Source organism: Tursiops truncatus, chromosome 2 (genome assembly GCF_011762595.2).
Source record: "Tursiops truncatus isolate mTurTru1 chromosome 2, mTurTru1.mat.Y, whole genome shotgun sequence".
Lineage (NCBI taxonomy): Eukaryota > Metazoa > Chordata > Mammalia > Artiodactyla > Delphinidae > Tursiops > Tursiops truncatus.
In genome coordinates this window covers 171,931,879-171,957,873 of record NC_047035.1, presented here as the reverse complement: position 1 = coordinate 171,957,873, position 25,995 = coordinate 171,931,879, and the positions used below count along the sequence as shown (strand labels likewise).

The 25,995-nt window shown below is 40.9% G+C and overlaps 1 protein-coding gene across 1 annotated transcript in view; it reads right to left on the bottom strand.

The window, feature by feature from the left end:
- The window catches only part of MRC1 (mannose receptor C-type 1), a 97,476-nt gene extending 74,403 nt beyond the window's left edge, over nucleotides 1-23,073 (bottom strand). The window contains exons 1-4 of the mRNA XM_019933519.3: nucleotides 22,892-23,073; nucleotides 9,484-9,885; nucleotides 5,688-5,861; nucleotides 1,610-1,774 (exon numbers count right to left, since the gene is read on the bottom strand). Coding sequence (XP_019789078.2) covers nucleotides 1,610-1,774; nucleotides 5,688-5,861; nucleotides 9,484-9,885; nucleotides 22,892-22,952 — 802 coding nt within the window. The 5' untranslated portion in view covers nucleotides 22,953-23,073. The remainder of the gene's footprint in view (nucleotides 1-1,609; nucleotides 1,775-5,687; nucleotides 5,862-9,483; nucleotides 9,886-22,891) is intronic.
- Between the last annotated feature and the right edge of the window lie 2,922 nt (nucleotides 23,074-25,995).

Genomic DNA, 25,995 nt, shown 5'->3' with positions numbered 1-25,995 from the left:
ATCATACCTACTGATCTACAGTCGCTGGGGTTTGCACCCAGGCAGCCTCACTTTAACAAAGTTCCCTGGTGACTGATAAGCAACTTCACACTTAAGAACCACTGTCTTCTCGCCATAAACTGACCACTGGTCCAACCGTGAGGGTGAATTTCTAAACAATGTTTTTTCTTGTGCTGCATCCTCACTTGTCAGTCAGCAAACATCCCTTGAGACTGTCTTCCCGGAAGGTTCTGGGTGAATCTCTTTAGGGGTTGGGAGGACATACATATTCACAAGACATTCCTCACTTTCAGCCATCTGCCTCTCAAATCCATTCTCTACACAGCCTTCAATTTGCTTATAATTTGTATTTATTTGCTTGTTTTCTTGTCTATGTGTTTTCCCCATTGGACTTTAAGCTCCATGTGGACAGGACATGGCAGGCTTTGGTCACTGCTGTGTCCCCAGGAGTTAGCACAATGCCTCACACAGAGAAATCACCCATCTTGTAGAATGAATGAATGAATAAAAATCGAATGTATTTATAGTCTTGTAGGGGAAGTGGGACATATGTAAGTAACCACTGTAAAAGTGGTAAACAAATAAGAGAAAAGCAGATGGAAATAGAGAAGACTGCATTTCAACTGTATAAAATGTGGGGAATTCCAGGTACAAGAAATGCCATGGGGACAGATGTGGAGGTGAGAAAGTATGAGACATAGACGAGGAACCCAAAAGTTTTCTCTTGTCAAGACTGCGAAATGCACAAAGGGGAACAGCAGTCAGTGGACAGGTGACAGCCCCTGAATGTCAGGCAAAGGTGTGTTGTTAATTATTTGATAGGCGATGAGAAGCCACTAAGAGTTTTTGAACATGGTGGTCACTGGATCCGAGATACTTTCAGCTAGTAAGCAGGGTCAGGGTGAACGGGAGGGAGGGGATTAGGGCAGGGAGTCGAGGATGCTCTATCTCCCACACTCGTTTCTGGTCCTGACCTCTCCGCTCCTCAAGCGTGGATTGCAGAAGCTAAAACAGACTCTCTCATCTCAAGCAAACATTAGCCCTTTTCATCTTCACAACCTCATAAGAACAAATGCTAAAAAAACAAACATTGTAGAAAGAGTATCAGTAAGACCTGAAAACCATTAGAGTCTGGGAATTTGAAAGACAGGAGGCAAAAGGACGGCTCTTCACTTGTCCCTGTTTGTGGTGGCAGCTCTTCAGTTTATCGTGTTAAATTCTCCCACGCTAATGGAAAACCAATGGCTTCAAGCTATAGACCTAGAATATTTGACCAGTATAGCACCCGTGTCTTGTGTCCAAGAACAGCATCGCTAACTGATTGTAGCATCTTCTACTCTGATCCCAAATAAATCCTCCGAATCGTTCTCAGCACAAGTTCTAGACACTGACACAATGGACAGAAGAAAGTTGGCTCATGAGCTGAAACCTATTCGCCATCCCAGGTGTCTTTTTCGGGGTGCACGTTTGTCAAACCCTCTGCACCATCTGCTTAGGACTGACTCTATCATGATGTCTCAAATTATTCGTGTTGTATGCTTTTAAGTTAAACTATACGGAAATAAAATAATCATGATTTCACAACTCTGTTTTCTTTTCACATCTTTACCTGTCAGGTATGTCTGCTCATGTATCTCTGTGATGCTCAAGAGTTCGGCATCCTGTTGCTGGCAGCTCTTCCTCGCCTGGTGCCAAGTTAAAGCCGATTTGGAATTTATCTGGTAGGAAATGCTGGTCAACGGATCTTTATTCCATAAGCTTTCACTGCCCTCGACTGTAAAAGAAGTCAAAAGGAATTGACTACCTTATGCATGGAAAGAATTTTCAGTGAACAGTATCTTTTAAACAATCTTGGTAGCATTATTGCCTAAAGCATTATCTTTCCCTTATTTTCTTTCTTTTAATCAGTTTTAAAGTGACTGTGAGATTTTCTTTACTCCTGAAATGAAGAGGGGGAGTTTTCAAAGATCGACCGCATTCCATCTGCTTCATGTGCCTCCAGAAAGACAGGGACTCACCATCTGTATTTTTCCATTAGGACATTTGAGATCAGATGAGTTGGGAAGTGAGGCAAATACACAGACTAAGAATAGAGATGCCAGCCCAACTTCCTTAATCTAGAAAAACAATAATAAAGGGAGAAGAGAAAATAAATATGTCTTCTCTCAGCAACGGCTATTTCACCCGTACATTCTAGTTTGGTCTTTTTAGACCAAAGACACAGGCATTAGAGGGGAAGGTCATAGACTCCACAGACAGACTGACCAGGACCTGCCTCCAGACTCTGTCACTCACTGGTGAGTCACCCTTAGTTAAATTGTTAACCACCTCTGGAGTCTCATGTTCTTATCTCTAGCACGTATTAAACATAGGCAGCTCCTGGCAATAGCTGATTGTTACCTTTTCTTCGCTCAGAGTAAAACACTTTTTAATTCAATTTTTTTTTTTAATTTAAAAAATTTTTACCTTTGCTATTTTATGATTCCCAATATACTCTATAAACGTGGCTACAGTCTATGAAAGGCCAGTAATATAGATGGATAAATATTATTGATTGCATTTTACACATAAGATGTTTGAGAAATGAGTCAACAGATGAAATATTTTTGTGTGCTTCATGATATAAAAACTTCTCTTTTGTCTTTTTAATAATGTAAAATTCTACTTACAAGTCATGTGAAGTCATAATCCTTTCATTTTTTTATAAGGAAAAGATTACGTAAACTCAAATTTTCTGAGGAGTATTCAACTTGCTAACAAATTGGACAGTTGTCCGTGTGTATAGAGCCTACACCATATATATGCATACAGCCAACATTATACATACACATATAGCCCACACTTTATATATGCATGTAATTGTGATTCTTTGTATCTGAAGTGACCTTTTTCATATACTTACCACACACTATGATATGAAATTTGTGGTTCATGAAACACCAAAGAGGAAGAAAACTATATCAACATTTCATTTGGGCAACAGCAGACATTTCTAAGACGTTTTAACTATAAAATTATTATATATTCACATAAAAAATATATTTGAATTAGTAATGTTAAATTTAAATTACCACAGTCTGAGGTCTTACTAGTTTAATGTGCAAATGGATTCTTCGCCCTGTAAGTGAGATCACTCAGATGAGACTGGTTTGAGGTTTACTCGAAGTCGGAGCTATTTTAAATAAATATTTTTAGAAATTTGGAGGTTTTGCTTGTAGTGTGGTAGAAAGTGTGAGCTATAAAAGAAGGAGGGGATGATTTTCTCATCCAGAAATGAAGGAAAGGGCTACAAAGGACCAAAGAAAGAAATGCAATTTGCTGCTTCTCTTCATTTAAAGAAAGGGTATTTTGCATTTTCAATCAAGGGATTAAGACCTATTTCTCAATGCATGCATAGGTTTGCTGACTCTGTATCTCCCCAAATGGTTCAAATTCCCACAGTAAACCAGCGCAACTGACTCTGAAAGCTAAAATTGCAAGCTATGGGGAATTGAGAGAAAGGAGTCTTTTCCTTTTCCTGTTCTCCTGATACTTGAAAATAAATGTCTAAATAGAAGGAAAACATTACAATAAACACTACAGAGGGCAGTGAAGAGCATGTACTGGGTGTCACTAGGTCAACAGCCGGGACCTCGTCTTCCTGTATTGAATCTGCTAGTTTAAGGCTAACATCAAATAAAATGTTCTTTTGAAAAAAACACACAAAGCAAAGACAACGAAAGAGTTTGGGAAAATGCAAAGCCTTTCAAGAAAGGCATGGACTGTATAAAATGTGCTTTAAAATTGTAATGCATGTTGAAATCAAAAGTGTTTTAAATTTCCAGTTATTTTACCTTTACAATGAACTAGGCCAAATATATAATTTGCTTTGGAAGACATAAATTGGAACCAATGAGACTAAAAGCTTATTCTAGAGCCTACCCAGTTTATCTCTAAAACACATGTCTAGCCAAGGTGGTTTTTTTTTTTATGATTAGCGGCTGGCCATTTGTCCTCCATTTAATGACTCATTAAATCATACGTGCAGCAAACAACGTCCCTGTCAACACCATGTAAGTGCAGGATGTTACAGCTGGACCCGTGAGATCTGTAGCCCCAAGACACTCCATGATAACGGATTTAGAAAATACCATTCCTACAAAGTCCAGAGGAAGATGTTTCTCAGTCACTGAAAAACAAGTCTTGCTTTATCTCATGAGGAAAATGTTCAGTTTTGTTTTCAGACAAAAAGCCTTCTAATATAGAGATCAGACATCAGTCAACCCTTCATGGGAATCAAACCTTTAAAAGTTGTTATAAAACAGAAATGCATTTACCTCACCCAAGAATGGGAGAGCGGTTCCACCATGAACACAGGAAGACTAAGTTTTTGTGAGTATTCACCCAGAACTGAGGGACTGGACCCAGAGGGGAATTACAATAATCTATGGGGCTGAGAAATCAAATTAATTTTTAGTAAGATGTTTAGGGATTAAAAATCAAAAGAGATAAATAAGCACAATTCTTGGAATTCTGTCTTTAACTTGACAGACTAAGATATGTTTGTAAATTGGACCGTTTTTTACAATAACGCTTGGAATACCGCGACGGCATGTGGATGTGTGATCCTGAAAGTTTAGTGGGGTACGCGGCACTGTTGCAATGCAGGTGGTCTCACAATCAGCCCAGACTGTATCTGAGGCTCTGACCCAGCGCCCGCCCCTTGGCAGGACAGCAGGAAACAGGAGCTCTGATCCACAGAGCCTGAAGTAGCAAGTGGTTGGGGGTAAGAAGTTCAGGGGGAAGGAAAGGAAGGCCGATGCTGGCAGCAGGAGGAAGCTGTGGGTGATGGAGAGAGGGAAGCCAAGAACCCTTCCTCCTCTGTCTTCTTCAGCCACATCCCTGCCTTCCAACACGAATGCCCTCGTCCACCCCACCCAAAACCTGCTGCCCTGCTTCTCTATAAATTCTAGAGCATGGAAAGGACACCAAGAATTTTTATGGCCCCCTCACTTCAATACAATGCAATGCCACTTATTCTGCATCATTGCAATAAGACTTACATTTTCATTTTAAAACCCCTCCAAGCATAGACGTAACTGACTTCCATTGAAGCTATGTTAAATTAAATAATAGTCTTCTTAAACTTAATTTAAGAAGAGTAGCATTACTATCATTTTCACAGTGAGGAACCCTTTTCATTACATCGACACAAAACTCAGGAGCCACTCACATCTCTCTCTCTCTCTCTGTCCATCAAAACCAAGGCTGTGGCATTGCTTAAATTCTGTTTTTGATCTATAGTTTAATAAAGGTAAATCATTGGGGGGGTTGGAAAATGGGATGCCCACCTGTGGCATTAAGTATATATTGCATCGTATACAGTATAATTTGCCCTGAAGTCTTAGAAAATAACTGACAGTAACAGTGGAATTTGAGGAGAAGTCGTAGTTAGTGAAAATAAAGGGGTCATTTGAGGCAGCCTAGGGCTGAGAGTCAGAAGATCTGTGTTCTTGTCTTTAGCCCATATGGATCACTCCCTCCATTATAAAATGGGACAATGACATCTGTAGAGGGTGTGGTGGGGTATGATGAGATAGGAAATGAGAAGTCACTTGGAGGAAGAAATGTTCTCGATAAACACAAAGTCGGATCACTAGGTTGCATACTGAACGTGCCAAAATTGTCTTGATGATAAAGTTACTTACATTTCAATGGACAATATCCGAATAGCCTATCCACGTCATAATCTGTAGTGGTTCCACACCAGAGCCATCCGTCTGATCGCCCAGCAGTTGTGCAATCCGCATACCACTTGTTTTCAAACTTGAATGGAAATGCACAGGTTGCCCCATTGGCATTGCCCAGGAGTGTGTACATGGCTAGAAGAGACACATTGACTTGTACTTAGAATGGATGTGAATCTCCTGAACGATTACTTTCCAATCACAAGGTTACTGCAAGGATCGGTCTTACGCTTCTGATCACAGCTCTTACACTCACACAGGGAATTCCTTTGTATTTCCCTTCTCTTGCGACTCCTGTCTTTTGCTGGATACGTGTGTCCTCGGGAAAAACTCTAGCACCACTTCTATGCTGCTGTCTTTTGCAATAAGATTTTCCTCTTTGCTCTCTTGAGCCAAAAACAGTCAGCTCTACGGACAACAACTTTGACTTCTGCATTTCCTCCAAACAGGGAAAAGGCCATCCTTCCCCTCGGTCGGAATCAGAGAATTACTGAATCTCTAGATTGAAAAATAACCTTATAGCTGTGTAACCCAAACACACAGTCAAAACTTCAATCCCCTCCAACCACTCCTGTCCAGCCAGACTCCGCTTGAGTCCCTCAACAACGGCTACGAGAAAGGGTAGGAACTTTAGCATAAATCTCCAATTCACATCATGGAAAGAAATCACGTAAAACCCTTAGATACTATCTATAATCAGTATTTGTCTTTTTTAAAAAAATGAGTCCAAACAGATCAAAATGTGAAACTCTAGGTTCACCTAGAAAGGAAAGTTGAAACAAATATAGAATTGTGGACTTCCCTGGTGGCGCAGTGGTTAAGAATCCGCCTGCCAATGCAGGAGACATGGGTTCGAGCACTGATCTGGGAAGATCCCACATGCCACGGAACAACTAAGCCCGTGCACCACAACTACTGAGCCTGCGCTCTAGAGCCCGCGAGCCACAACTACTGAAGCCCACGCACCTAGAGCCTGTGCTCCGCAACAAGGGAAGCCACCACAATGAGAAGCCTGTGCACCGCAACAGGCAAGAGCAGCCCCTGCTCGACGCAACTAGAGAAAGCCCGCACGCAGCAATGAAGACCCAACGCGGCCCAAATAAATACATTAATTTCAAAAAAAAATAGAGAGAATCGTTATGGATCACAGTTTGGCGTAAGTCAAAAGGAAGCTCGTATCTCCATTGACAGCCAAACTACTCAAGTAGCTAAATGCTCCAGTATGTTCAGTCTACCTTTGTAGGGATACCTCTTTGGGTGATAATAATCCTCTATATTGAAATATTCAGTCTCTTGTGACAAGTTTATATTCAGAATTTTTTCTAGGTAGGAATACTCTTTTCCTAATTAAGTTTCATAGATTCTATGACTTTAAAAAGTTCTTTAAAGACATCTTGAAAGTCACTAAGATAATATAACATTTGTAAAACACATAGCACAGCATCTAACATATGTAAAGAGCACAACAAAAAAAAGCTACTTACCTCCTTTCCTTTTCCTTTGCTCGTACTTATTTTGTCCACCTTAAAAGCTAGGTTTATTCTCGGTTCCCTCAAAATGACTCTTTTGCCAATTGCCCAGCTGTTAGTAACTTTAAAATGTGATTCTAGCTTTTGTTGCACTAAGTTACAGGACTAATTTTCCGAATCATAGACTGTATAAAGAACATGCTGGATTTGTAATAATTACACCATTGTTCCTTCATACGAAGAAAGCGTGATAAGACCACCTAGGGCTAGTGGTACTGTTCATTCAGCTAGCCAAGGAATTCTCAGTGCTCAGTTTACAGATGTCAATCAGAAATGGCTTTTTAAGGACTAACTGGATTTATTAAACAAAGCACTGATGAGGCCAACTTGACTCACAAATCACGTCACTGCACTCAATTGACTCTTCCTCTTGAGGGCCACACTTCGAGACAATCCTCAGATCCGTCCAAGTCTACAAAGTCTGAGTCGATCACTCAAAATTAAATCCTTGGCCTCAGACAGTATTCTTCCCCAAGTTTTCTTTAGAGAGACAAAGACTCTGCATACATCCTCTCTGCATTGTCTTTACTTCTAATGCATATTGCAATGAATCGATTGCAAGATCACTCTGAAGGGCTAGATCTTCTAGCAGGAACATCTTAAGTATTGGGAGAGACTTAGGGAGTATGCAAAGTGTGGTCAATGGACCATCTGCATCCAGCCACACAGTATTGATAAAATAATTCAATAGATCCCTAGGCCCTTCCCCCAATATGCTAATTTAGAATCTAGGTGTAGGGGGGGAACTTGGGATCTGTATTTTTCACAAGCTCTCCAGATGACTATTAAGCATCTTAAAGTTTGAGAACCACTATCCTAAATCCTATGCATATTTTTCTCAAAGCAAACAGAAGACCAGAAAGTAGGGGCAGGGGGTGGAGAGAGGACTACAGAACTTCAGCGATATCTTTTAAAATAAAATGAGAATTCTGATCTCTTATCACCAAACTTCCTTGTGTTGGATTCCTCAATTAGAACGATTGTCTCACCTGTGGAATTTGACTCAGTCAAGTTTGGTTCACCCTTGTCCTGCCCTATAATTTTCCGACAAGTTTCTCCTGAAATGCTGTGCTACTTAGGTTGCCTCTTAGGTAATTTCTAAACCTACATTATGTTCAGTAAAAGCCTTGGGATAACTTCTTTCTGAGCCCTCCTTCGCACTCTTCTTCAGTTCCTACTCTCTTCTTCTCTTTATAGAACATAGAAGGAAAATGGAAAGCTGTCAAATCATCACCTTGCAAAGAGCTGAACTCCGATGATCTGCGTACCTGCCATAAGCTAAGTTCAACCAACATTTGCAGCCTCAGTAACATAGTAATTTTGCAAACAGCTTAATCTCTTGCCCCAAGAGGCAGGCTCTTTCTCTGACCTTGAGGTCGTTCTAGATCACACTTCACAGAAATCAAGTGTCCAAACCTGGAAAGTGGTTACAACATCATCTGACTCAAGAAGCCTTTGTAAAGGGCTTCAAGTTCTTTTTTGGTTTTTGTTTTATCTTTTTTCTGTGCAGCCACTAGAGAATGAAATTTGGCCAAGATGAGAGAAGACTAGATACTCTGATTTTATTTAACCTTCAAGAGTTGAAGGAACCAACTACATATACAATTATTTCCTGCCCCACGGGTGCTACCACTTTCTCAAACAGCAGACTAAAGACGCTGAAGGTTAGTTTATAAGCTAATTCCTTAGCTTTTCTAATTTGCTGATTATTACATAATATCTCTAAATACCCATAAGGTAACAAATAAATTAGAAACATTTAGAAACCAAAATTGTCAAGATTTCGTTTTACACAGTCTGAATTGGTAAAGAACGTTGTTCCACGGATCATTTGTTCAGAGGTAATGTAAACCAAAGGAAAAGAAACATTTCGTTAAACTCTTATCACGACAATCATACAGTGTAAAATGGAAGACACCGGGTCAAAGATTACAGTGAAAAGTAATTTCTAAAAACGGTAACCCACTGTTAAAAAAAAAATCTTAGCAAAAGTTACAAGAAATGTCTTCTCATTAATCACAAATAGCTAAAGTATCATTTAGGACTTTGAACCACATTTACTCATTCACAGAACACAGAAGAGTTCCAGACACAAAAGTAATCAATTAATACTCTTCTAGTCCAGACTAAACAAGAATATGCTTATTTCCTTGAATTCGTTTCCAACCAAGAAGATGAGAAAGACTTGACAGAAAGGAAAAAAAAAAAAAAAATCCCAAGCTTCTTACCTTCATAACCTCTAGAGCATAAATCATCTGTGGTTCCGTAAACTTTCCATCTGCTCCATAAGCCTGATCCCTTGTAAAGCATAATGTTCTTTTCTTGTCTATTGCCATAGTTAAAAAATAAATCTTCTCCCTTGATTCCCAAAAGCGTGTCATTTTTGCACTCCCATCTCTGAAATTCACTCTTGGAGTCACAGGCATACAGAGTGACGGCAACCCAGTCACTTTTTGATGGTACTCCTAAGCATAACTTCAAGGCAACGCTCATGATCTGCGATTCAGACACCCATCGGAATTTCTGCGCTTCGCTGTCTGGGTTGCAAACTGCAGTTTGAACTGCACTGGGAGTTAATGCTTCCACGCAGCGCCTGTGATCTTCATTGTATATTAAAAATTGCCTAGTGTCTGTTAAAAAAAGAAAGAAAGAAAGAAAGGATGCTTAAGTGGATACATAGGACAAAGACAATATTTTAGGTCAAAAGTTCTCAATGTTTCCATTTCCTGAAAGACCTGTGATCACAGGAAAAGGGTTGAAATTGACTCAGCCTGGGCCGGCTCTGCTCCCTCCGTGGGTCCCTGAAGCTGGAGAGAGACCGGGTTGAGGGGCCTCTTGGGAGCATGTGGCTGGACATCTTCAAGATGTCCTAGTTCAGACAAGGAACCTTATGAAAAGACTTAAATGCACACAAACTGTAGTGGAGTAAACACAAAAGGTAGGTAACGGAGGAAGAAATAATACTCATCTGAGAAAAGCAAATTTGGGGATGAATACAATAATTTATAAAATTAAACACTTGTGTATCCTGGAATAGAATTTTGAAGTCCTACTATCCCTACCCTTTTTGAGATAGATGAAACCTATACCCAGTGATTCTAACTATAACATTAATTAGTAAGGTTTTTCGTATTTAAAAAAACAATTTTGGGCTTCCCTGGTGGCGCAGTGGTTGAGAGTCTGCCTGCCGATGCAGGGGACACGGGTTCATGCCCCGGTCCGGGAAGATCCCACATGCCGCGGAGCAGCTGGGCCCGTGGGCCATGGCCGCTGGGCCTGCGTGTCCGGAGCCTGTGCTCCGCAACGGGAGGGGCCGCAACAGTGAGGGGCCCGCTTACCGCAAAAAAAAAAAAAAATAATGTCCAGCAAATTTGTGAGCTAAGTATCTTCTGGGAAGCCCAGAGGTCTGGGCAACGAGAGAAGTTTTTTTGTTTTCTTTCCCATCCAACAATAGGTATCTTGGACACCTAGTGTCTTTCACTTCATTGGCATATTCAACCTAACCTCTGCATAACAAAAAGATACAAAAATGCATTTGATAGTGTTATAATTTGTGAAGTTTGCAGTAAAGGTTGAATAAATGTAGGTTTTATATCATTTAAGGTAGTATTTATGAGAGTAACTTTATAAATAACAGTTGTTTTATACTTGTAATTTGGGGCTGGTACTTTAAATAAGTATGTATAGATAATTTATGCTTACAGTACATAGCTGCTAACTGGCAAAACTCAACTTCCTCTTGACGAAAAGAAAAAAAGAATAAAACGATCTGGTAAGCATATTTTTGTCCTTTAAATCAAAATTGGTTTCATGTTTCATCATGTAAAGTTTTTTCCTTTTCGTCTATTTTTTTAATAGACAAATGAAAGGAACTGACTATTTTTGTGGCACAAATACAAATTAAACACTTTTTGTGAAGTTTCACTAAATTCTTTCTACTTAAGAGGTTCTTTCAAAATGAGCTGAGATAGTATCACAGATGTTTGAGTGTCTGGCTGAATGAGCTTGGTCTTTTTTTTACGCTTGATTTCAACTTCAATTTATTTTTTTTAATTGATTTGATGGAAGGATAAATTGATTTACAATGTTGTGCTACCTTCTGCTGTACAGCAGAGTGACTCCGTTATACATATACATACATTCTTTTTCATATTCTTTTCCATTATGGTTTATCCCAGGATATTGAATATAGTTCCCTGTGCTATCCAGTAGGACCTTGCTGTTTATCCGTCCTATATACAATAGTTTGCATCTGCTAATCCCGATTTCAATCAGGTCATCCCAGCGAAATTATCAAAGTAATCACAGCGCCACTAAGAGAGGCCGTTGCTTCCACAAGCCAAATTCTATCTACCGTCCTCAGCACCCCGTGGGGTTGGCTCCACTTACACTCGGAGATCAGTCTTGGACTATCAACTTCAAGGTCCTAATGGATCTTTGCCTGAAAAGACTATGTTCTCGGGCTGCCTCTGCTCTTGTCTACACTCGTTAGAGACCTCTTGCCTCTGTCTTGCCTGGGTTCCTAATTCAGTGCTCCTTCGAACCTCTGCCTAGATTCCTTGGCTGGGTTCCTCACGTCTGCTGGTTTGATTTCTTGGAATCGGGACTCGCTAGAGCCTGAATTCCGAAGATCTGCTTCTGCTGGCATCTTTGGGATTGACGCCTGTCAACAGAACATGCGGTGTCACCCAAGCTCCTCCCATCTAACTGAAGGCCTTCCCAAGCCTGATCTGTGTGAGGCAAAATGAGGAACTCTGTGCGTTGGTAATACAATTAAAATGTTAATAATATTTTGTTTTGTTCACAGTAAAACCCAGGAAATAAGAAGATAAAATGTTCTTTAGAAACAGTGATAGGATAAATTACCATACACAAATGTAAATGTCCTCATCTAAAAAGGTGCTGAACTCTGCAAATGCTACCATAGGTACCTGTAGACTCAGCTACACTGCCCTCCACACTTCATTTGTGTTGGCTAGTCCACCTGTTATTTTCCTGTCTAGACTTACCTTCCACATTTCACAGTTTTTCTCAGTACCATCCCAACAACAAATCTCTCTTCCACCTCCTACTTCAGCCATTTGATTTTACTGTTGAGTGGCCAACACTTAGTAACTGTCTAAATTCAGTCAACCAACGAGTTGATAACCAACCATTTAAGGTAAGGTGCTTGGAAGTCATATTGCATGAATAGTGTTCCTCTTTCAGAATTTTTATACTTACCTGACTTTTATTTCGTGTACTTAATTTTCGTCTGTCGTTCCATCTTAAGTTCACTCTAAATATGATGGTATTTAATGAGCAAACATCCAATATTCTCTTTTTCATTAAGGGCACCATCATCCACCTAGATCCATAAGCCAAAAACCTAGGAGTCATCTGGATTTCCAGCTTTCCTTCACTTTCTAGGACAACAGTAGAATCTGTTGGCTCTACCCCAACACATACCATGATGGTTCCTTTTATGTGTCAAATTGGCCAAGACATGGAATGCAAATATTTGGTCAAATACCAGTCTGGATATTGCTGTGAAGCTTGTTTTGGGAGGTTTTTTGTTTTGTGTTCTTGTTCTAGATAAGGTTAACATTTAAAGCAGTAGACTTTTAGTAAAGCAGATTACAGTCCATACTGTAGGTGGGCCTCATCCAATCAGTTGAAGGCCTTCAGAGAAAACAGACTGAGGTCCCCTCCAGAAGAGGAAATTCTATCTCTAGATTGTCTTTGGACCTGAACTGCAGTATCAACTCTTTCTTGAGTTACCAGCCTGCCAGCCTCCACCACTGCACGAGGCAATTCCTTAAAATAAATCTCTCCAAAAAGACATTGACAGATAGATGACAGATAGATAGACAGATAGATATTAGATAGATAGATAATAGGTAGATAGATAGATGGTGGGTAGAGAGAGACACACACAGAGATACACACACACACACACACACACACACACACACACACACACACACACACACACACACACACACACACACACACACACACACACACACACACACACACACACACACACACACACACACCCCTACTGGTTCTGTTTCTCTGGAGAAACTTGACTAATACAAATACCCTAATCCATTCTTTTCTCTTCACCTCCACTGCCTCACCCCAGACTAAGCCACCATGTTCTTCCTCTGATCTTCCTCACTTTGAAACTGGAATCATCAGAGATAATGCCTGATCTCCCAGTTTCCTGGTTGACATGGGCTTAACATGTCACCTGACTCCAAACTGTAAACCCTACCTAATGTCATGGAATGTTTCTACTTAGCCACATAAAAGAGGCAGATTTCTCTCTGTTTTGCAATCCCTTTAGCAGATTGACGGTGCATATCACAGTCGGCTTGAATAGTTATTCCATAATAAAATTATTTTTTTTTCTTCTACTTTCAGGGAGAGGTTTTCTAGGTTGGAAGAGATTTTGCTTTTTACCATATCTCTTCCCACATTTAAACCCTTCAAGAGGACCACTGCACACATGGGAAAAAAACCCTCCAGTCTCCATGTCACAGCTTACTAGATGGGGCTCGATCCAGCCCTGCTGACCCTCTGCTCTCACCTCCTCCCACCCTTGTTCTCACTCACCACCTGCCAGCCACAAAGCCTTTCTGCTCCTCAAGAACTTTAAGCTCATTTTCACTGTAGAGACTTTGTATTTCAAGTTCCCTCTTCTTGAAATACTCATTAAGGTTCCAATTCAAGTGCCAAATCCTTAGTGAGCTAACAATCCAGATTTTACTCATTTATTCTCTATATACTGTTCATAAAATATATATTTTTAAAATTTTGTTTACTTGTGTTTTGTCTGTGCCCCTACTGGAATGTAAATTGGCTGAGTAGAAAGACTTATCGTTCCAATCCAGTACTGTATTCTCTCTTTTTGGAGCATAATAGTCCCTCAACAAATATTAGTTGAATGAATAAAAGAAGAGTCATTAAATCTGAAGCATCTCCTGACTGTAAACCCAGTTACATTCTTTTATTTAATAGTTGATTACTGATGATGGTTCTATTTCATAAGACTTTTTCCCTTGAAACTTTATTTTTACCAAAGAGTGATTTATAAATGTTTATACTTATAAAAGGAGTACTTGGGGACTTCCCTGGTGCCGCAACTAAGGAGCTGGAGAGGCACAACTAAGGAGCCCGCAAGCCGCAACTAAGGAGCCCGACGCAATGAAATAAATAAATAAATAATTTTTTTTTTTTTAAAGGAGTACTTGGAAATGAAAAGCTTCTATTTCAATACAAACTTATCTCTTCTTGCTTCCTTTATTTATCTTTGACATTAGGAAGCGGTGCACGTTTGATATTGCCTTTGCTACACAATACAAGGAAATGTAAAATCATTGCTTTATGATCCCGCATTCATACATTCTTCTTCTCCTCAACTAGTCAACATGTACGTTTTGCTTTTATCACTGTCTCCGTGCAATGTCTCTGAGTTAAAATGTCATACTTCTTCCTCTGAAAATGATTCAAGACCTTGACCAAACGACAGCCTGTGGCATTTCTGTCACTATTAACCAGACCAATGTTTCATTTGGATAAACATTCGATTTTTGTTTTCTATACTAATTTTTTTTTGTAACAGAAATATTGCAAAGCTGAACAAATGATAACAGATGATACTTACACATCAGAAATGTATTTACAGAACTGAAGAGACCCGTCATCCATCCTAACTCAATCTTACTAACCTCACACTTATTTTTCAACAAATAGGTGCTGGGCACCATGCTAGCGACAATGCAAAGACAAACCAGACACGAATTCCCTGCCACAAGGAGCCCACACTTCAAGGGGAGAAATATCAAAGGTCAAAATACATTTAGGAAAGAAGCAAGAAGTTTCCACACAATGCCTCAGGTTAAAAATGGCTGAAACCTAGATATCCAATATCACAGGTACCAATTTTCTTTTAAGCACATTTGAACCGTTTTAAAATGATAACATTGAGCAAGTCATTAAATTTCCAAACTTACTGGCAAAGAAAGTTACGTTACTAAAGGAGACAAGTTAGAGATATAACTATTATATGCTGTACTTCCTTGTACGTGTTTAGGCTTTCCCCACCAACAATACATAAAATGCTGACATGAAAGCATAAAAGCTAATAACTTCTGGAAGACAGAGAAGCTGGATAAGAGGAAAATAAGTGGGTATTCTGTAGCAGATGCTACCAGAACCATTTCTTCCTGCCTTTTGCCATTTCAGTGAGCGCCAGCCCCGGGCCCCAGTGGCATCACCACATCTCTGGGCCGGGGGGCATTTTCTGGCCATCAGAGAACGCTTCACACACTGCGAAGACCAGTAGGGTCAGAGAACGAACTCCTCCTAGGAGTAGCCCTTTGCCAGTGACCAATGGCTACAGACGAATAAACAGCCCCAATCTTTGCACCGTGGGTAGGATGATTCTGAGGCGCGCATCCTACATTGTCACCCAGGGCACCTAGCAAGGCTGAGCTACAGCTGTCCACGGGGGCCATGGCTCCTGGACCCACCATGGACCAGCGGCCTTTATTCTGGTCTCATGTCCGCACCCTTCAGCTAGTCTTTCCCAGGACTGGCTCCCAAATAAACTACTTCACTCAAATCATTGTCAGAGGTCACCACCTTGAGCCATCCAGACTAAGAATCTATCTATTAACCCCTATAAGTGAATGTACACCCACAGATGTGTCTCCAAAGAACTGAAAGTAAGTTAATAAATAAATATTTATTTTTATAAATTTATAATGTTTGTAAGTTAAAAATAAATATTTATTATGAACCTAGTATATGCAAAAAAAAAAAACTACAACAAGTGCTGGGGGCAGGGGAAAAAACTAAGGATCACACTATTAGGTTTAGCGATGTTGAACAAAAGGATAAAGGAAAAATTGAGAATGATTTTATTTACCACTTCAATCCTTCATTCATTCATCAAATCTTCAGAGAACCTACTAATTTAAGTCCCTGCATTTGGCTATCTGGGGAGGTCCAAGTATGAATCCAATATGGGTTGTGACCTCAAGGAAAGAATAGAGGCTGGGAAAAGGAACTCTGCCAACTTCCTGCCTCCCCTCCTAAAGACAGGGATATCTACACCCTCCCTGGGTTCGTTCACTCCCATCTCAGTAGCTCTCCCTCAGCCTGCTGATCCCTTTACCTGTGTCCTGGATTCCATCCCCTCCTGAGGCTCTACTCACTATCCTTCCCTTTCTCCCCTATATCCTCAACCTCAAAATGCCAGCCTCTCCCCCAATTTCAAGACAAACAAACAAAACCTGTAGGTAAGATGTTGACCCTACACAGCTTTTTCTTCTTCCACTCAACCACACTAATTAATCTTTATGTATCATGTTCACCTGATTGTGACATAATCAGAGCTGTACTGCTCACTGGCTGTGTGACCTTGGTCAAGTTTCTAAACTACTCTGTGCTGCCTTTTCGTCCCCTCCCCCCACAAAGAATGAGGAGGAAAGCACAGGACCTGCTAGTTGTTGTGAGAAGTAAATGAGATCATCTAAATAAAGCACTGAGAACGGTTCCTGACACAGAAATTGCTTGATACATGTAAGTGTATTCTTATCACTAACTTGGGAAAATCAGTCTTAAAGGCAATGTGAAATGGTCCAGAACAGGATGAAACCAGAGAAACAGAGAACCTTTGCAGCAGCCCAAAGAGAAGGACAGAAGGACAGAGACAATGGAGACCCCCAGAGTTTCCAGGTGATGTGGTGGAGAGAGGTATATTCTTCTGGGTCAGCAAACTTGCAGGCAAATGCTCGTTCCACCGTTCACTAGCTGTGTTGCCTTAGTTAATCATTCTAGTCTCAACTCCAGATCTGTAAAATGAGTATAATAATGCTCTCTGATAGAGTTGCTTTGAATTTTCTAAATGAGATAATTTAAGCAAAGCACCCAGCATACCATTTTGCAGAGAGTAAACCTTCAAATGTTAGTGTCCTCTTTCCCATCTCCAAGTGAAAAGTCTAAACAATTGATACAAAGAGAGGGACTAAGTAAGTCCTTCTTTGACAGACTGTTGTTTTGAAGCACGTTTATGTCTTTCCTGATGGACACACTCCAGCTGGTAAATTACATCTCCTTCTTAGCCTCAGAGCCAAAAGACCATGGTCAAGAATTAGCTCTGGTCCTTAATGGCTAGCTGACTTCCAAGCCTCAGTTTCCTCATGTAGTAAAATGCGGACTGTAACACCCACCCAACCCATCTCACTGGGATCTGATTAAGGATCTGATTAAGGAACTGCAAGCAATTACTTAAAGTGATTAAAGCTCTGAAAGGGCTCTGTGACCTTATCTTGGTCTGTAATTAGAAGAACCTGTCCAACAGTGCTTACTTCTCTGTCAGTTTCCATTCCTTTTGAAAGGGCACTTGCCTTCCCATCTCCTTTTACTTTCACTTTTATTCTACGTGATTTCCACTAGTTCCCTCTATGGACCCATGTAACCATATGGTATTTCCATTCAATAAAGCTTGATGGTTGCCAGGAGGCAAGAGGACACTGCCGCTCTCACATCGACATCCGTTTCCCTCTCTCTGCCATGCAGATAACAAACCACTTCAGAAGTACTTTCCTGTGCAACTCCCCTTGTGATCTGTGATCTCCTGGTTCTCCCTTAGCTGCTCAAGGTTCAGTCTCAGACTGGGTTTCAGGATCAGTGTCATCACTGTAATCTCCAGGTCCCTTTGAAGGCGAGGGTCTTTGTCTTAACTGAGGTTGAGTGTATTTGATTCTTTTTTTTTTTTGACAGGTTACCTTCTGTATTTTCTTTTTTTAAAACTTATTGAAGTATAGTTGATTTACAATGTTGTGCTAATTTCTGCTGCACACAGTGATTCAGTTATACACATATATATATTCCTTTTCATATTCTTTTCCATTATGGTTTATCACAGGATATTGAATATAGTTCCCTGTGCTAGACAGTAGGACCTTGTTGTTTATCCATTCTCTATATATAATAGTTTGCATCTGCTAATCCCAAACTCCCAATCCATCCCTCCCCCACCCCCCTCCCCCTTGGCCACCACAAGTCTGTTCTCTCTGTCTGTGAGTCTGTTTCTGTTTCATAGATAAGTTCATTTGTGTATATTTTAGATTCCACATTTAAGTGATATCATATGGTATTTGTCTTTCTCTTTCTGGCTTCTTTCAAGCGTATTTGATTCTTTAAAGCTCACATTTAACCAGTGGTGACTCTTCCTACCTAGAAATTAGGTCCAACACCCTCAGAAGCCACTGAAATGTCACTCAACAAAGCAATTGTCTTCTTGCCTATATCTGGAATATCCTACATCCACAGATCTTCATCTCTGAATTATAGAAAAATCAGAGGTTATTTGGGACAACAACATGAAAAATAGACAACTATAAGAGCAATTGAAAAACGAAAGGTGACAAAAATTTGGTTTTGGTCAACAATGTCTGAAAGTATGTCTTAAATCTGGTATCCAAAACAAGTCATATGTATGAAGGAAGAAATGAGAGACTAGAAATGAAGAAAAGTTAGAAAGAAAGAAAGGAAGAAAGGAAGGAAGAAAGAAAGAAAGGAAGGAAGGAAGAAAGAATGAAAGAAAGAAAGAAAGAAGAAAGAAAGAAGGAAAGAAAGAAAGGAAGGAAGGAAGAAAGAAAGAAAGAGACAGAAAGAAAGAAAGACAGGAAGGAAGGAAGGAAGAAAGAAAGAAAGAAAGAGAAAGAAAGAAAGAAAGGAAGAAAGAAAGAAAGAAAGAAGGAAAGAAAGAAAGAAGAAAGAAAGAGAGAAAGAAGAAAGAGACAGAAAGAAAGAAAGAGAAAGAAGGAAAGAAAGAAAGAAAGAAAGAAGAAAGAGAGAGAGACAGAAAGAAAGAAAAGGAAGGAAGGAAGGGAGAAAGACAAGAAGAAAAGTAGAAATAAGGAAAATTTTATGAAAAATGAAAACTAGTAAGGGAATAGGCAGTGGGCAACTGTTCCCTGAAGATGTCCAAGATTGGTATGAAACCAATCATCTGTGGAGCAAAAACGCATTGCTTCTGTTTGATAGAAAGAACGCTGCCCTGGGAGTCAGCAGGCCTGAGCATTCAGCAGGTTGTGCCACTAACCAGTGAGACCCTGGAAAGATCACTTAACCTGTCAGGACCTCAGTCTTCTTACCAATAAACGAGGAGGTTGGATGCAGTACAGCAGTGGGCTAGAGGTCACATTCACTCTGTTAGTTTTTGGGTTTTTTCACCCTCAGGGGCCAGTGAGAGCCTCTTACTGACACCTCTTCCCAACTCTGCTTCCAGTGGCCTCACGTTGGTAGTTTGAAATCAACCATGGTGGGAGTCTCACACCGTGGAAATCACTCCATGCCACAAATCAGTGCTTTTTCTCTTCTGAGAACCAACTGTTACGTTTACCACCGCTGCACTGCCTGTGAGCCAAACCGTCCCAATTTCAAGCTAAACCTCTGTGCCTGAGCAACTCTCACTGTACCTCTACCACGATTATATCCCCCACTGAGGTCTAGACGTTGGCACAAGAACTGAATGCAGTTCTTCCTGCTAAAGAGCTCACTCTCCCTCTGCTATGCTCGGCCACCCGGCCCCATCCAGGCACAACACGGGGTCTCGTGGTGGTGATGATGCAGGATGTTCTCAGGGAAGTGGGAGAAAGGGTTCTGGGTTCGAAAGAAACCACAGGAAGCAGGGAGATCTTTTTTGGGGGGTTGTATAAATGGGAAGGGAGTCCAGGGGAGGGGGTACGGAGGGTTTGTATATTTATTCTACCGCTAAGTAGGTGCCCTGCTTTATCCAGAAACCTCCGTTCATGTGCCACTTGGGCCAAGAAAAGGTCAAATAAGAATTAAAGGCTCTCAAGTTAATAACAAATTTTCTGGAAAGAGCTCCCTTATACATGTTTTTGTTTTTGTTTTGCTTTTATTCTTTAAGTAAAGATCCTTCAGCACTCTCCTGCTTCTCCCATAGTTGTGTCTATGAAGAGGAAGACATTCATCAGAGCAAAAGGCATCCTGCTGTCTCCAGGAGGGAAAACTGCCTAAGCAAAGTGAGAAAGACTTTTTGCCCCCAAAACATTAAGAGCAAATTTAAAGAAACTTAGGGAATTCCCTGGCAGTCCAGTGGTTAGGACTCTGCACTCTCACTGCCAAAGGCCCTGGTTCAATCCCTGGTCTGGGAACTAAGATCCCACAAGCCACGCAGTGTGGCTAAAAAAAAAGAGAAGAAAAAAAAAGAAATTCAGGGGCTCTATCTGTGGTATCTGTGCTGCCCAGTATGGTAGCTATTAGCCCCCAGGGTCTATTGTACACTTGAAATGAAGCCAGTCTGAACTGAGATGCCCTGTAAGTATAAGATGCACATTGGATGTTGAAATTTTAATTTAAAAAAAATGAATGTAAAAATATCCCAGTAAATTTTATATTGATGAATGTTGACTAATAATATTTTAGATACATTGGGTTAAATAAAACATATTCATAAAATCAATGTTTCTTTTTACTTTTTTAAAGGTGGCTGCATAATGTGGCTGACGATGTACCTATTGGAAGGTGCTGGGTTAGGGTCCAGGTCTCATCCAGTGTCTGTCTGAAGACCTTTAGTGACAGAGAACTTACCCCTAAGCAGAACATTCTATTTGAGACAGCGCAACCGTTAGAAGATTTTCACTGCTCTTAGTTTTAACCTTTGGGGTCACAAAGAATATATTAATCCTCCTGCACAAGACTGTTTTTCAAGATGAAGACAGGGGTGATGTGGAGCTCACCTGCCCTGCTGTCACACTCCTCACTGTCTGAGGGATGCGCTCTGCAGCCAGGACTCAGGTAAAATGTGTCCTCGGGCTCCAGGACTCTTTCCTCGGCATTGTTTTTTTGGGAAACTTCTCCTTTAAATGCTAACGCTACTGCTTGTATTGAACAATTGATTGCTATCATGGGACTAAAAAGAAGTCACTACTATTGACAGCTGACACTTAGGACGCAACTACTCTGGGTTATATTATGTTCTAAATATTTTACACAGTTCAACTCATTGAATCATTGCCACAACTGATGAGGCAAGTAATACAGTGCTCCTTACTTTACACACACAACAATTAAAGCACAAAGAAATTAAGCAGCGTCCCGGCAGGGGCCAGGTGCAAACCATCCTGCCTTTGCTTGTGTTTTTATAATCCCCACTACTTCGGGCTCATGGTGAGTTAACGCTTTCTGTGATGGAACACTGTCCCTGGGAGGCTTCCTGGTGGTGGGGAGTTTCCGTCTCCTCCGTGGCCCCTACTCACACCCGCGTCCAACTCAACAGGGCATGGAGCGCCCTTTCGCACAGGCTGGGCGCAGACTGCGTTTGCTGATTTGAGAGGAATGAAGGCGGATCGGGGAGCCAGCATTTCCAAGTTGAAACCCGTTTGTCCCATGTAAAAAGAGACCTGGAAATAAAAATTCCTACAGGCACTCTCATTCCAAGGGTAAAGCAGGTTGAGACTGAAATAGAAGAGAGAGTATTTCTTCTACTTCTCCATAAAAGAAATAGAAGAGAGAGACTCCATAATGTCTTTGGGCTTCTGAAAAGCTCTGAATCTATGCCTCACGAGCAATCATCAGTCTCCAGGAAAAAAAAAAAAGGGTGAGGTGGACAGGAATAAATCAGTGTGAACAACTTAGAACACAGATAAGGATCAACGTGGAACATAGATAAGGATGAACTCTCCGGCAGTAAAAGCTAGATCAAACGGTTCATCCACTGCTGAGTGAAGTAAGTCAGAGAAAGACAAATATCAAATGACATCGCTTAGATATGGAATCTAAAAACAGGGTACAAATGAACTTATCTACAAAACAGAAATAGAGTTACAGATGTAGAAAACAAAAGTATGGTTACCAGGGGGTAAAGGGGGGGAGGGATAAATTGGGAGACTGGGACTGACAGAAGCACACTGCTGTATATATAGGACAGATAACTAATAAGGACCTACTGGATAGCACAGGGAACTCTACTCAGTACTCTGTAATGACCTATATGGGAAAAGAATCTAAAAAAGAGTGGATATATGTAGATGTAAAACTGATTCACTTTGCTGTACACCTGAAACTAACACAACATTGTAAATCAACTATAATCCAATTAAGCAAAAATGTAATGGCTCATTCACAGAAAAAGAGATGAGTTCTAAAACTCCCATGGAATCTTCGGGCGGGGGGACGATCTGCAATCCATCCTTAGACCTACCATGAAGAGAGACACCAGTGCCGCCTTCCTTTTGGTCAAAAACACTCAGAAGTTGTTGGTGGGGGGTTAGATAGAAACTGAAAATTAGAATCGCCCAACCACAGAGGAAATCGCTCTAAGAATAAAGCGGGGAAGAGGCAACGGCAGATGAGAGAAGAGGTAAGAGGAAGATGGGGCTCTGTGGCGCTCAGGTCAGGCCGCCCCTCTGCCCTGCCAAGCGGCCGTCTCCTCCGGGTGCCCCGCTTCCAGGCCTGGGGACCAGGCGGAGGTTTGCCGCAGAGCTGGTGGTGCGGAAGTCCTGTTTTCTCTTCCCCGCAGGTGTGGAAGAAATCCCTCAACCCTGACCCAGAGGGGAGGGGGTACCCCAGGCCCCAAGTCAGAAAGCTTCCAGGTCAGAGCCCACTTACCCAGGAGCTGCACGGCAACCGGAAGGAGAGAAAGGAAAGACAGGAGCGTGGACAGCTTCATGGCCCAGGGTTGATCCTCTTCTTGCAGGGATGGAGAGCAGAGAGCCGGGAGAACCAAGACAGTGAGGGCGCCGGCTCGCCCCGCCCCTCCCCCCCTCTCTGCACAACCGGCTGAAAAGAAGCTTGGAGGCAGGGCCCACTTTTAAAGGGCTTCTGAAATTAGGGAAAACCTCCAATAAGGAGATATCCTGTCACATGAGGGCGGTTGGAAAAACAGGAATTCAAAGTTACAACTTTGCTTTGTAAGCTAACCTCTGAGAAGAGCAGACACAGGGGAAGGGGAGAGAGGGACACGTGGGGGGAGAGCGATGAGGAAGATGGGGGAGGCGAGAGGGGGCCGGTGAGAAATGAGCAGCCGGGCCGGCCTGCAGGGCAGTGGGAAGTGAAACTGCTCTGGACCTCCTGGTCCTGCTCGGAGGATGGGGCCATGGGGAGGGCAAGCTGGAGGCCACTACCTGGCCTGGAAAAGTCAGGTTTCCTCTGGGAAGCCACTCGGCAGACAAATCCCACCGGAACATGGTAGAGAGGGTAGGCACTAAGAAAAAGGACAGTTTTCTGGGGGAAACATACTCTTAAGAGCTGAAACGGACCCACCTCGTTCTCCATATTCAGTGCTTAGAACCTCCTTTTTCCTTAGAAATCTTCAAAAGAAACTTCACGTGGAGCTTTGTTCCTTTTGGCTAGAAGAAAAGTGAAATGGAGACTAAGCCTAGGAAAGAATCTCAGTCATAACAGGAGGGAGAAACTTCTAGAAGTCTTTTTCTAGAAATTTCTCTAGAGAGCCAGAGAAAACAGTGACAGGATTTGCAGTAAAGCCTCGCTGCCCATCCTCGACCATAGTGATCTTCTTCAGGTTCGCTAGGGTGCTCTTGCTGGCAGAAAACCTGCTCATTTGGTCAAAAAGATGTATAGTCATTACAAGATAGGCAGAATACTTTCTTTTAAAAAAATGGAAACAGGTATTTCATTAAGCACCATATTAACCCTAAACATCTATTTTGTTATTTTTTCAGAAGTGAAATATGAATTAAGAACATTTTGAAGAAGATATTAGTAATTAGATAGCCAACCCACAACTGGCGTGTGGGAAATGTTAGCCAGTCAGAAAGAAGCTACTGGAAACATTGTATTCTTTGAAATTTTAAATGAATAGTTTGTCTTCAAGTGGAAAGCTCACACACAGATTCACACCTCTGTGATAATGTTATAAACTTTGCTTCCTAATAAAAAATGTGACATTGTTCTCTTACTGAATTTTTTTTTTAGCATTCTAAATTTAAGATTATTCTGACAGGATGAAAAAGATGGTAAAAATGTAGGGCACAAGAAAAATGTTTCTTTTTTTGTTAAGCTAACTCTTCACTGACATAAAGAAGTTGGTTACAAAACAGAGCAGATGAAACAAAATGTTGTTTTCTAAAACAATGCTTCACTGATTTATCATGAGAAAAAAAATATTTTAAATGAGGCATTCATGGTTTTTAAATGTAAATCAATTCTATAAATTTAAAAAGTTTGGCCTAATTTGGATTTCTATTAATTTCAGAAGCAAATAAAACTTAACTGAATTCTCCCTACACTCATATTCAGGGTTTTTTAAATTACACAAGTGTGTCATATGGCCAACCAGGATCAGTGGTAGAATCTGTGACTTTGAAACAAAAGGAGGCCAATTGTCCCACAAAGAATTTACCCCATAACACTGACCTTACTGAAACAAAGATTTAACAGGCTAAAAGAAAAAGAAATCCAACTCTTGGGGGAGTGAAGGTGGAACTGGAAGCTCTAGAAATCCATCATTCTACCTCAACAGCTACTGAATTGGCAGAAAGTGTCTGCAGGAGCTATTTTGGAACTCTAGACTCTAGTGGAAACCTGGGAGCATCCGGTGGAGAGCTTGGTGGAGAGGCTGCTAAACATCAGTGAGTTTCAACCTCTCCCCTGTGGTAGTGGCTACCACCCTCCACTCCCCCATCTTTGTGGCAGGTAACAGTGAGGGTGGCAGACTGTTTGGTGCAGCTTGCCAGAACCACGACAGACCGTCAGGAACTTGTCCTCCAAATATCAGAGTTGTGTGTTCTGAAGGCTGACTGCGCTCTTCATTGCTTTCACCACTTCTGTTCAACGTAGTACTGAAAGTTCCAGCCAGAGCAATTAAGCAAGAAAAAATTAAAAAATAAAAGCATCCAAGAAGATGTGGCACATATATACAATGGAATATTACTCAGCCATAAAAAGGAATGGAATTGAGTTATTTGTAGTGAGGTGGATGGACCTAGAATCTGTCCTACAGAGTGAAGTAAGTCAGAAAGAGAAAAACAAATACCGTATGCTAACACATATATATGGAGTCTAAAAGAGAAAATGGTTCTAAAGAACCTAGGCGCAGGACAGGAATAAAGACGCAGATGTAGGGAATGGACTTAAGGATGCAGGGAGGGGGAAGGGTAAGCTGAGACGAAGTGAGAAAGTGGCATGGACATATATATATACTACCAAATGTAAAATAGATAGCTCATGGGAAGCAGCCACATAGCACAGGGAGATCAGCTTGGTGCTTTGTGACCACCTAGAGTAGTGGGATAGGGTGGGTGGAAGGGAAAGCAAGAGAGAGGGGATACGGGGATATGCGTATGCATATAACTGATTCACGTTGTTATACAGCAGAAACTAACACACCATTGTAGAGCAATTATACTCCAATAAAGATGTTAAAAATAAAACAATAAAAATAAAAGCATCCAAATTGGAAAGAAAGGAGAAAAAGTATCGCTCTTCACAGATGGCATTATTTTATATGTGGAAAACCCTAAAGCTTCTACAAAAAACAAAAACAAAAAGAATGCTAAAGCTAATAACCAAATACAACAAAGTTGAAGAATATAAAATCAAAACACAAAAATCAGTTATGTTTCTATACACTATTAATGAAAAATCTGAAAAGGAAATTAAGAAAACAATTCTATTTACAATAGCATCAAAAAGAATAAAGTACTCAGGAGTAAATTTCACCAAGGAGACAAAAGACTTATACAATGAAAACT